Genomic DNA, 12,495 nt, shown 5'->3' on the forward strand with positions numbered 1-12,495 from the left:
TTTTGGCGCGTGACATCGAACCGTCACCGTGTTTTCCGGTTTTTGTTAGGCACGCGGGGAGTGGCGGGGCGGAGACCTCATCTGACTGTGGGCGGGGCGACGAGCTTTCCATGTGCAGTGAACAACAGGAAAAACGGGTCCTGCCAAACCCGGCTCGGCTCACCCCTTTCAGTCATTTCATTGGTCATAGTCCCTGACATGCGTGACATGATTGGACCATTTATGTGTCATTCATAGTTGAACTCCGGGTGTTTCTCTGTCGTCTGGAGCGGTTTAAAATTAATACAGAAACGAAAAGGAGAAGCACAATATCGCTCTGGATTCATCCAAAAGTTATTGTTTTTGTTGTGTTTTAAGTAAAGCGGCTTACCGCTTAAGTATTTATGGGAAAGCGCTGTTGTCCATTGCGGCACTAAATCGTGGTATCTTAGCGGTGCGTTCTGGATACGCCCGGTAAGAAAGAAGTTTTTGGCAACTGACCTCAGACTCGTTTTTAAATACATATACATTAGTGGTTTTTGCACCGCCATTACCGGGGACGCGTCAGTGCCAGTCATGCCCCTTTCGCAGGACAGGTGTGCCTCGGCGCAGCGCGGGACACAATGCAGCACCGCGGGGCTCAGCGGCGGCAGGACGGCTGCGGGCTGCGCGTGAACAAAGGAGCCGCACGCGGGACCCTCTCCGCGCGCGTGTGACATCAGACTGATCATTCAGTAGCGTTAAAAAAAAAAAAAAAAAAAAAAACAGCGAAGGATTCATTTGTCTGCCGATCGAACGGTGTGACACTGTATCCCTGGAGAGAGAAGAAAGAGATATAATCGAGGTTTTATGCACGGCGGAGAGCAGAACGATGGCAGCGGCTAAAGCCACGTCGGGAGCGGACAATGGGGACAGTTCATGTCGGGACACCGGCGGCGGAGCGGGCGGCGAGGCGAATAGCGTGGCAAACTGCGCGGCCGGAGGCAGAGTGTATTCCCTGGACGACCTGGACACCGTGGCCACCGTCGGTGGGTCCCGCAGCACTGAGGCGCGCGCACCGGCCGTGTGCGTGTGTGCGCGCACGCGCACGATTGCATGTCTATGCGTGCGTGGTTGCATGCACATATCATATGCATGCATGCGTGCACATATACGTGTATTCCTACGTAGCCGTCGTATGCGTGCGTGTGACAGCATATAATATCGCAAGTCATCGAAATTCACACATGACTGTAGGCCCTCGCAGCCACGGTGTTCCGTTCTGAAACACTTTTTCTTTCCTTCCCATTATTTTTTAAAGCGCAGTCCGATATATGACTTGCACATGGTGATCGTGATGATGCACGTGGGAAAGTGAGGTTGAAAAATTCCCTCCTTTACCCTTAAATATCGTTTGGGCTCCTGTCACTGCACCTCACACACTTGGAGCTGTGTGAACTTACCATGGATGTTGTTAATTGTCTTCTGTAAAGTCTCTCTATAATATCATCACTTTATGAAAAGCACATCTTTATTATGGTGACAGATCGGCAAGTGTTCAGTGTCTTTTTTTTGCCATCACTTTTCCTTTATTGTACTTTTTTTTAGTTTCCTCATTTCTCATTCTTTTATGTGCAGTCACTCCTTCCTGGAAGATGAAATCAAGGCGAGTACTAAATTATGGTGTTAAGTGATGCTCTTCCGCCTTCTACTTCGTCTGCTGAAAAGGGCACCTAAAGCAGGATAGATTCCTCTCCAAGTTAGCCTTAAGTCAAGGGGTTGTTCCCAAGGTAATTCAGCCAAGGCTCAAAATAGAACAAAAAAAAAAAAAAAAAAATCAGTGTCGAAAGAACTCTTCTGTTTCCGAGTGCAATGTAATGTTACCTGGAAAAAATGGCACTTTTTAATTTCTCTTTCTTTAGGTGTGTTGACACCGTTGGAGGTGGGAGGAAAGTGGTGTTTTGGGGGGGAACTGGAAAACCAGGATGAACAGAGTGTCAGAGCTTTTGGAAATTCTTTGGCGAATTCTCCATTTAGTTTTTGAATTGTGAAAAATCATTTGTGGACTACTGAATAAAATATGTGCTTTATACTTGGCAGCAGGTGGCCTGGTGGTTAGAGCACAGCAACCATAAGGACCCATGTTCAAATCCTACTCCTGATGCAATACCCTTGATTAAGGTACTTTCCCTGGATCGATCCAACATAAATTACCCTGCCGTATAAATGTTCAAATCGTTAGAAAATTGATTATATAAATTGTAAATGGCCTTGGGTAAAAGTATCAGCTAAATAAATAATACTGAAATATGAATATCGGAGATGTAGAATAAGTAGGAATCCATAGTGAACACATTTGAATTTGAGGTGGTGTCTGTTGTCAGCCAAACTGTCTTTTAAAATGACTTTATAAATGAGTTAATATGGTTGCTACGGCAACTGGTGGTGTCCTCGTTGGAGCGGCTGCCTTTGGTTCCGGAGGTTGTTGGTTCGATTACCCCCTCTGGCTGTAGGGCCCATGAGCAAGGTGCTTCCCCTTCGAGTGTTCCAGTACCTTTGCTCAGCTGTGTACCTGGGTAACTAGTTGTGTCCTATCCAGTGTTCACCACACCCCTTTGGCTTTAGTCCCAATGTCTCCGGGATAGGCTCCGTCTCACCGCGACCCCACTCGGGGCAAGCGGTTATTGCAAATGGTTGGTTGGTTGCTACCCCTTGAATCAAAAGGAATAAATCATGTTGAAAAGGCTAGAGCTGTGCATCCATATGCTAAGTAGTTTTTGGACTGGTGGAGCAACAGGAAACTGATGCCTCACAGGCCCCGGGGTGTGGGTTCGAACCCATGTCAGTCTCTGTGGAGTTTGCATGTCCTTGTTGTGTTTCCATTGGTTTCCTCGCACGGTCCGAGTTTCAGGTGAACTGGCGACTTTAGTGTGTGTGATTTTGCACTGAGATGGACTAGTGTCCCATCCCGGGTGTGTCCTACCTTACACCGTGTTTTTTGGTTTTTTTTTTTGGTGGGAGGGCTATCCAAAGGATGTCAAAATCCTGCACTGGAGAGGAGGTTACTGAGAATGGATAGATGTGTGAAATGATATTGACTGAATAGAGGAAGAGTGAATGGTTTAACGTAGGGGGTGCGGTGGTGCAGCGGGCTTGGCCGGGTCCTGCACTCTGGCGGGTCTGGGGTTCGAGTCTTGCTTGGGGTGCCTTTTGACAGACTGGCGTCCCGTCCTGGGTGCGTCCCCTCCCCCTCCAGCTTTGGGCCCTGTGTTGCCGCATCGGGCTCCGGTTTGCCGCATCCCCGCTTGGGACAAGCAGTTTCAGCTAGCGTGTGTGTGTGTGTGTGTGTGTGTGTGTGAATGCTTTAACTGAACAAACCTGCCGGTTTTGCTTTGTGTAAGTAATACTTTTTTCAAACTATTGGCCTCGAAGTGTACAGTTGGCCGGAGCACAAGACGGAGCACAGGAATCCCCGCTTTGCAACAGTGTGTGGGTCTGCCCCAGGACAGGGGGCTATTACAGGTGAGTTGCCAACCTGTAATCCAGAAAACATGCCCTTTTACAGTTGGGCAGGGGGTCCAACACCTGCAGGTCATCGATTTCACCTAAGCCTTCAAGTCTAAAATTGACATGATTATTAGTTCGATTCCAGTCCGAGGCAGGGGAGCGGAACACGCGTCCGGTCAGTGCCAAGACTTCCGCCCTCGGGGTCTGCACACGTTCCTTTTCACCCCACGGTCCTCAGGTTGCTAAGCGGAGAAAAGCACAACAGCTATGGAGGCGAAAAACTAATCTGGCATTTCGATATGATCTGGACAGCAAGCTCCAATCTTTAAGAAAAGCGAGCTCTCGGAGTCCCGAGCCAGATAAAGAAGGAGTGGCTTGGACCGTAAACCCGCCACAAACAACTATTTGGTGTCATTTATTTCCACACATCACCCGTTTAGCAAGATGTTTTGTTTCCGTTCCTGATTTATGGCTGTAAACCAACAGACTATGTGAAGTACAGTAAAATCAATCATCTCTACATACCCATGTGTATTTATATTTGTCTTAATAACTGGCCCTGTCTGTCTGTCTGCCTGTCTGTCTCAATCTAGTGTGCAGTATGTTCTTGGTTGGGTTTGGTTTCAGCTTTCTATAAATACTCAGTTTCATCGCGGACTTGTTTCCTTTCTGCGGCTACTCAGAACTGCATGTATAGTCTTAGTACCAAAAAAAAAAAAGGTGGTTACAGAATTTTTTTATTTTTTTTTTCAAGGTGGAAATAACAGACATTGTTTAGTAATTCGCGCATAACCGGTCCAGACTCCGTCCCTGCGTCGGGTTTTGTCGGGAGGGTGTTGATTTCCTTAGTTCAGGCCGTCTAAGTAGAATGGGTGGTGTAGCGGTTTGAGCTCTTTCTTTGCAGTTGAAAGTTCTGGGTTTGAATCCAGGCACCTGCTGCAGTACCCTTGAGTGCGATACTTACCCTGCATTGATACAGTAAAAATAACCCTGCTATATACATAGTTTGTGCAAATATATACGTATATGTGTATCATTTGAGGGTGTAACTCAAGCGTGTCCCCATGCAGGGCTGTGAGTGCACCCTCTTACGGGGGTCTTCTGAGGATGAGGTGTCATGCTGGGAATTTCACAGGAAGCGTGTTCTTGAATGGTGGCACATAAAGTCTTGGCCCCCGAGCTCAAGTTGTGCCGTGAGCGAAGGCCAGCGGGGTCGCCGGCTATTTGCGGCTCGGAGGAGCTGCTCGGCGCTCCGCTCCGTCCCCCAAACGCAGGCTCGCCCGTCTGGCTCGCGGTGGGAAGGCAAATGCGACCTGCATTTGTTTTTATAGCCTCACGGTATTACAATGTGAAAATAGGGCACGGAAGCCTGACTCCCCGCTGTCATTGAGGACTTCCTCTACGATAAGATGACGTGCGGTAAAGTACTGAAAGCTACGGATGCGGTTTTATGCTAATGACCTTCAGAACGCGGAAATCGAATAGCGCGTGATAAGATAGCGGCAGATATCGCAGGAAAGTTTTAAAAAAAAAAAAAAAAGGTGTAAATTGCAAGCGCCATCAGCTTGCTCACACACACACACACACACACACACACACACACACACACACACACACACACACACACACACACGCACGCTGTCTGAAACTGCTTGTCCCATACGGGGTCGCGGGGAACTGGAGCCTAACCCGGCAACACAGGGCGTAAGGGGACACACCCAGGACGGGACGCCAGTCCGTCGCAAAGCACCCCAAGCGGGACTCGAACCCGGACCCAGTGGAGAGCAGGACCCGATCCAACGTGCCACTGCACTCCCCTCCATCAGCTTGCTACTCTTGTGAAATTAATGCCTGTGAAAGTAATACAAAGGAGCTTTCCAGTGTCATACATGAGTATCATTGTGAAGAAACCTTGTGTTTGTATTTTTTTTTGTCAGTTTTGGCAATTGGAGCCTCTTGCACTAAAGGGTGTAGTGAAAATTTACTCAGAAAAGGAGTTACTGTCTGTGAGATGCATACAGTTCTGTCCTGAGTGTAACCGGCCTTACACCACATGGTTCAGGGATGGGCTCTCGACCACCATGACCCTGTATTGGACAAGTGATCATTGATGATGGCTGACTGAATTTATTTTAACATCATTCTACATCGGTAACTGTATATTTTACTGGCAAAGAAAAATTCCGACACACATTCTGAACGTCGAACAGCCAAGCTGGTCGCCCTATCGGTGGAATTAGGGAAATAGACCATGAAACCTGTGCTCGTGCCCTTGCTCCCTACTGCACACTGGGAAGGTAAATATGACTCGTGAAGGAGAATAAGCAGAAAAATGGGTTCTGTCAGAGCTCCGAATGTCCCTACCCTGGTCCATTGAAACGGTGCCACAGTTAGCCGTTGGCCAGCGGAAGTTGTTGTTCATTCAGGGTTTCGTCTGTTTCACAAGATTTTGACACTTGGCCTCTCTGCACTGGGAGAACATGACATGTGAGTATGTGTGTCACATTTTAATGTTCAAACGAGTTCACCTCTATCCCTGTCTTGCTGAGAATCATAATTCTCAAGAATTGTAAGAAACCCAAACGTTAAGACAAGATGTGATTGATAAAGCAAAGCGGGCTACATTTCATCAGGAGTTCACCGTGTTATTTTGGCACTAGGAATGAATTCTGTGAGGCTGGCACCATGGCACAGCAGCTAGCACTTGTGCCTCACAGCTTATGGGCTCTGAACATGAGTTTGGAGCTGGTTTAGTCTGTGTGGAGTTTGCGTGATCTCCCCGTCCTCACACGGGCTTCCTCCGGGTGCTCCTGTTTCCTCCCACAGTCCCGAGACATGTTTTAGATGAATCGGTCACTCTGAATTGCCCGTCTGTGTATGTGAGTGAATAAGTGTGTGATTGGCATCTCATTCTGTGTGTACCCTGCTTCATACCCTACAGTTCAGGGATAGGCGCTGGACCAGTGTACTCTGCACTGGACATGCTGTTAGTTACAATAGAATGAATGAAAGAATAATCGCTTGAAATCAGTGACTTTTTCCTCAAAATCTATGGCAACATCAAGTTGACTCATGGTAAGACCACTGGCTTACTCGCCTTAATTCAAGGGTGATGACAAGAGAAGCACACCCACCCACACTTTCAGAACCGCTTGTCCCATATGGGGTCGCGGGGAACCGGAGCCTACCCGGCAACACCGCATAAGGCTAGAGGGGGAGGGGACACACCCAGGACAGGACGCCAATCCGCCGCAAGGCACCCCAAACAGGACTCGAACCCCAGACCAATTGGAGAACAGGACCTGGTCCAACCCACTGCGCCACCACACCCCCATGCATACAAGAGAAGCAAATATAAGATATAGTCTGAAGAACCATTCAAGGTTGAAGAATCTCCTGAAGAAGCCACTTGATTTAGGTCTTTGTGTGGGGGACATACTGGAGCATTCAAGCAGAGTTGGTCAGTTTTGAAGGATGTTCAGCCCCAAATTACCCTATCTGTCTGCTCTACAGAATGAATTTTAAAAGCTATGATTTGAGCTGTATTTCTCAAGAATGTACACAACAGGTGGCATTGTTGTTAAAGGTGTCACCCTACAATCCACGGACTCAGATTAGAGTCTCAGCTCCTGCGCTATACCCAAATGAAGTAAATTAACTCTGCATTGACACAGTTAAGAATTTATCGGCTTTATAAACGCATACGTCGTTGTAAGTAGTTTAGCTTTTAAACCCAACACTGTAGGTCGCTCTAGGTAAAGGTATCAGCTAAAAATCAATAATAATGATATTATTATTATTATTATTATTAAGTTGTGTGAAAAATCCTGTCTTAGGATACTCTTGATTAACTACACCCACTGTGGCACGTTAACACTTGTCATCTTTTTATTGGCAGAACTAGCCTTTAAACTTGTGTTTACAAGAAGAAGGTCAGAATTACCTGGTGCTTTAGTCACCGCACACCATATCATTGCTGGATTTATCTCATGGTAAATCTAATGATCTGTGTTCACGTAGCTCCTTTATTAAGGCACGAAAGAAGGCAAGAGAAATATTAAAGGTCATAAAAAGTACATGTAAGATTGGGTTCTACATCACCGAGCACCCGTCCCTTTTATTTCCGAAAAGTGTGTCAGCCCTTTCCTCCCAAGGCAACAGTTTCGTGATGTACGTGATGTCCAAGCCTGTAGCATATGTTTTGCTTTTCTAGTCATGCCTGTGCTATTTTTATTTCATATTTAAACAACTGATTTTGCAAAGAAGATTAATCGAATGCAGTGATTTTTTTTTTTTTTTTTTTTTAAACAAGCAATCGAACCATCCACGAAAACGGGACCATTTGTTTAAGTGGAGTGGACACAACCAATACTATGTTTCTTAGGGACAGTGTTACGGTTCAGGGTTGTGTTGTTTTGCTGTGGTCCTGCGTCGCACGTCAATCTATGTGTGTCGCGCTGTGTGTTCAGTTCATTATCGTCTCCGTGATTCACGTCAGGTGGTTTACAGATTGTCCTTTTTTGAATGGGCTACATGCAATGGTATTTCAGATGTTGGAGCTGTGCAGACGGAGTAAAACCATGTGTAATGACCCACTTTGAAAAGAAAAAATGTCACATGTCAGAATTTAAATCGCTCGCCTGAGCTTTCCCTGGAATTAATCTCTTTATATCCTCTCTCTGTTTGAGGTTTGGGGGTTAAGCTTTCACTTATGGTCTAATGATTTTTTTTTCTGAAGTACTCTGTTTCTGTGTTATTCCTGTGCATCAATATTTTTAATGGTTTGTCATCACTTTATGATTGTTCCAGCAGTATTGCAATAGAAAAAATAAAAATAGTAATAATCTGTGAAAATGAATACATAGGCTACATGTATATGAGAGCTCTCTGGGCAGCGCTGCTGCATCACCTCTCCTCCGTTGTGGCTTTAGATGTGGGTTTGAATCCAGTTTAATATATGTGGAGCTATGCGTGTTTTCCTTGTGTTCCTGTGGGCTCATCTGGGGCAGTGCGGTGGCACAGCTTTTTCGCAGTGCATGAGTGGTGTGAGAGAACGTGGGTTCGATCCCCACTCAGTCTGCATGGAGTATGCGTGTTCTTCCCGCATCTGCATGGGTTCCTTCTAGGTGCTCTGGTTTCCTCCCACAGTCTGAAGATATGCTGCTCAGGTTCACCCAGAGTGTGTGTGTGTGTGTTCCACTGATGTATGGGTGAGTGACCTATTGTAAGTAATGTATCTAGTATTGTAAGTCACCGTGGTGAATTAGGTGGGTGTGCTCATAACACTACATAGAACTCATTATAAGTCACTTTGGAGAAAAGTGTCTGCTAAATAAATGTAGATGTTTCCTCTTGCAGTTCAAAGGCACATATATCAGGTAAACTGATGACTCTTAGTACATGTGTGAGTGAGAATCTAAGAATTGTCTGCAGTAGAACTCGTAAGTGGCAGGAAGGAGTTTAGTAGAGTATGACTTATGTTGTGAATTACCTTGGATAAAGGCATCAGGTAAGTGCAAACTAATAGTAAGAGATTATTGGGCAAGTTTTGCTTTTGGTCATTGTGGTTTATGTAAAGAGTTTCTGGGCTGCCTGTATGTTGTTACCCACATCAGTTTGGTTGAGGTTGGTGTTGATCGTCTCTTTTGTCAGTTTCTCTTTTTTACACTGTAAATTGCACACTGAGAAGAGTAACGAGTTTCTTCAGACTTTTCTGTCGGCCTGTCGGATGCTGGCTCGTTGGCGCATTAGACCGAGACCTTGGCTGCTGTCCTGATCTAGCTTGAGCCTGAGCATAAGAAGAGCGGTCGAGAAGTTAACAAGGTGTCAGCACCACCTCCCTGAAAGGACTGTACGGCATTGGGCTCACTGGGGCCAGGGCACCCCACCTCCTGGTAAGCTCACTATGAAAGTGAGAAAAAATTTTGTTGCTGTGTGGCATCTTTACTGCAAAACATGCTTGGCTTCAGTTTGTTGACCTACCTGGAATCGTCATGTTTTTTTTTCTTGTTTTCTTTAAAAAACTTCATACAACCTGCATTGGCCTCTGTTGTAATATTGACCAGAAAGTTAAATACAGGCAGTCCTCGAATTACGAACTTCCGACTTGCCTACAACCTGTACCTGACTGGAAGTTGATTTTTTTTAAATTTTTTTTTTGGTCACCCTTAACTAACAATCCAAAACTTAATAATTAAGCCTATTGTATTAAAAATTTGAGTTACTGTACATACAATGGTTAGTAATAACAAACAGGCTGTACTTTGCAATGCATTGGGTGTCTACAGCAATTTGTTGGCTCATGGGGGGGGGGGGGGCAGGTGAGCCCAAGGTAGGGCAGACTTTCTTCTTTTCCCGTTACTGTATTTGGCTTCAATTTTGTTTTTACCCTCCTAATCATGACACCAAAATGTAAATGTGATGTAAGTGATAGTGATGCATCCAAGAAAAGGAAACGATCACGATTGAAACTAAAGAGTAGATAAAGCGAAAGGTTAAACGCCAACAAACACTGGAAAAATGAACATTAAAGTTTCTTTAATGTTTTGCACGCGTGCGCTCACACACACACACACACACACACATACACTGTCTTTTTCTTTCTCTGTGAGAGAGCACTCGGCTACAAAAGACACTTCTTCCCCGTCGCAGAGTCTCACTCCAGACAACAACAACCCCCCCCCCCCCCCCCCCCCCGAGTCCCGTTCCACGTCTCTTTGATAACAACCGCCCGCCTCGACCACAATTTCTCATCCTCGCCTCTGTTCACCGATCGATCGACCGACCATTCGCCCGTCCCCGACCACGAGAACACCTCTAGTCCTTTGATTGTGAATAAACAAACAATCCTGCCCTTGGGTCCAGCCTCCTCCGTGTCCTCTGTTCATCATCACAATGGTAACATTTATTATTGTCTCTTTCTATGTCTCTCTATTATTAATACTCTAGTTACATTTATTATTATTAGTTATTATCATTACATTATTCTATTCTTATTACTCACACACACATTTTCTGACCCGCTTGTCCCATACGAGGTCGCGGGGAACCGGAGCCTAACCCGGCAACTCGGAGCGTAAGGCCGGAGGGGGAGTGGACATACCCAGGATGGGACACCAGTCCATCGCAAGGCACCCAAGCGGAACTCGAACCCCAGATCCATCAGAGAGCAGGACCCGGTCCAACCCACTGCGCCACCGCGCCCCCCTATTATTATTACTGTATTGTTATACTAAAGATGTTTTAGTGTATCTGAAGTTTCTTTAATGTTTTTTTATGCATAGAAAGGTACATGACATATGATATGCTAAGGCAAGCATTTCACAAACTGACATTAGATACCCATCATACCTAACTGTTTCGACTTGCGTCAAAATACAGCTTACAGACGGACTGAGGACACGGAACTCGTTCGTAATTCGGGGACTGCCTGTGCTGATAAAACGGCTCCCTTTTGTTTCCTTAAACTTTTGACTGTATAGGTTATGATTCTCCATGTCTGGAAAAATGGCTCGAAGTACAGTTATCTTATTTTTGGGGGCCAAGGTTTAACTAATTTTCAGTGCACTGTTATTTTCCGTAAGTCGGTGGGATTCGTTTGTCATGGAACGGTTGTAGATATTTGGATAGAGAAAGTAATAAAAGACATCGGCGAGGATTATCATCCTTAAGGGGGCAGCGGGTCGTGTTCCAGTTAGGGTTGTTACCTTGCAAACCAAAGGTCCCTCATTCGCATCCTGCTCGTGCTCTAATATCTAATTGACTGGGGTGTTTACCCTGAATTGATACAGTAAGAATACCCTGGTATGTGAGTAGGTAAATCGTTGTGAGGTTCATTAAGTAACACTGCAAGTCACCTTGGACAAAGCTGTCAGCTAAATAAAGGGTTCAGTTGGGTTCTTAAGGCAAATCATGGTTTCAAACACTGTGACCTTAAGTGAGGAACATAGCAATAGTGATATAATGGTATCAACAGTCATGCTGTATTAAATTCATTATGTATTAATCTGGATTTGCAGTTCAGAAGAGATTTCTGTGGCAAACTCTCTTTGCCATGAAGGCAGGTGTTTGTTGTAAGACTTTTGCTTTTCACGTGATTTCAAAAGGCTATTAAACAGAAAGGCCTTCATATGAAAAGTAATGCATGGTGCAGGCGTTACATTTGAAGCTTTCCAAAGTTTTAATGCATTCGAGTCGGAGAATGAAAGAACCGTCCAGATCACACCCAATACCTCACGCTCGGCCGACGTAGAACACGCTGAGTCATTTCCTGGGTGTCATTTCAAAAGTGATTTGAATGCTTGAGATTTCATTCGGTAATCATATAGTCATCTTTCTCTGTGATGGACTGCTCATCCATCACTGTTGTGATGGTCTCATCCAGGGTATACCTTGCCTCACAAACTCTGCATCTGGAATAGCATCTACACCACCACAAACCTGTAATGAACAAGCAGACGCTTATGAATGAATGAATTAACGAACGGTTAGGGTTAGTTTGGAAACATCTGTAAGGTCCTTTTTTTTTATTATTATTATTATTATTGCTTGTCTTGAATATGTGCGTGTGAGACGGAGCGAGAGAGATCCGCAACCATTGGGTTCACTACCGCCATGTCCAAATGAATGACGTGAAGCCACTCATTCCAAGTGGGGTCGCGGCAAGCCGGAGCCTAACCCGGCAACACAGGGCATAAGGCTGGAGGAGGAGGGGACGCACCCAGGACGGGACGCCGGTTCGTCACAAGGCACCCCAAGTGGGACTCGAGCCCCAGACCCTCCAGAGAGCAGGACCCGGCCAAACCGTGACGTGAAACGGACCAATAGAATTACGAATACACATTTATGGTGTGATGTGTGACGCTTATTAGGGGGCGTGGTGGTGTGGTGGCGCAGTGGGTTGGACCAGGTCCTGCTCTCCAGTGGGTCTGGGGTTCGAGTCCCGCTTGGGGTGCCTTGCGACGGACTGGCGTCCCGTCCTGGGTGTGTCCCCTCCCCCTCCGGCCTCATGCCCTGAGTTGCCGGGTTAGG

At 45.9% G+C, this 12,495-nt stretch overlaps 1 protein-coding gene across 1 annotated transcript in view; it reads left to right on the forward strand.

Moving 5' to 3' along the window:
• Window positions 1–248: 248 nt before the first annotated feature.
• prkx (protein kinase X-linked) overlaps window positions 249–12,495 on the forward strand; it is a 35,852-nt gene continuing 23,605 nt past the window's right edge. Inside the window, exon 1 of the mRNA XM_018729416.2 lies at window positions 249–1,007. Coding sequence (XP_018584932.1) covers window positions 851–1,007 — 157 coding nt within the window. The 5' untranslated portion in view covers window positions 249–850. The remainder of the gene's footprint in view (window positions 1,008–12,495) is intronic.

Source organism: Scleropages formosus, chromosome 14 (genome assembly GCF_900964775.1).
Source record: "Scleropages formosus chromosome 14, fSclFor1.1, whole genome shotgun sequence".
NCBI lineage: Eukaryota > Metazoa > Chordata > Actinopteri > Osteoglossiformes > Osteoglossidae > Scleropages > Scleropages formosus.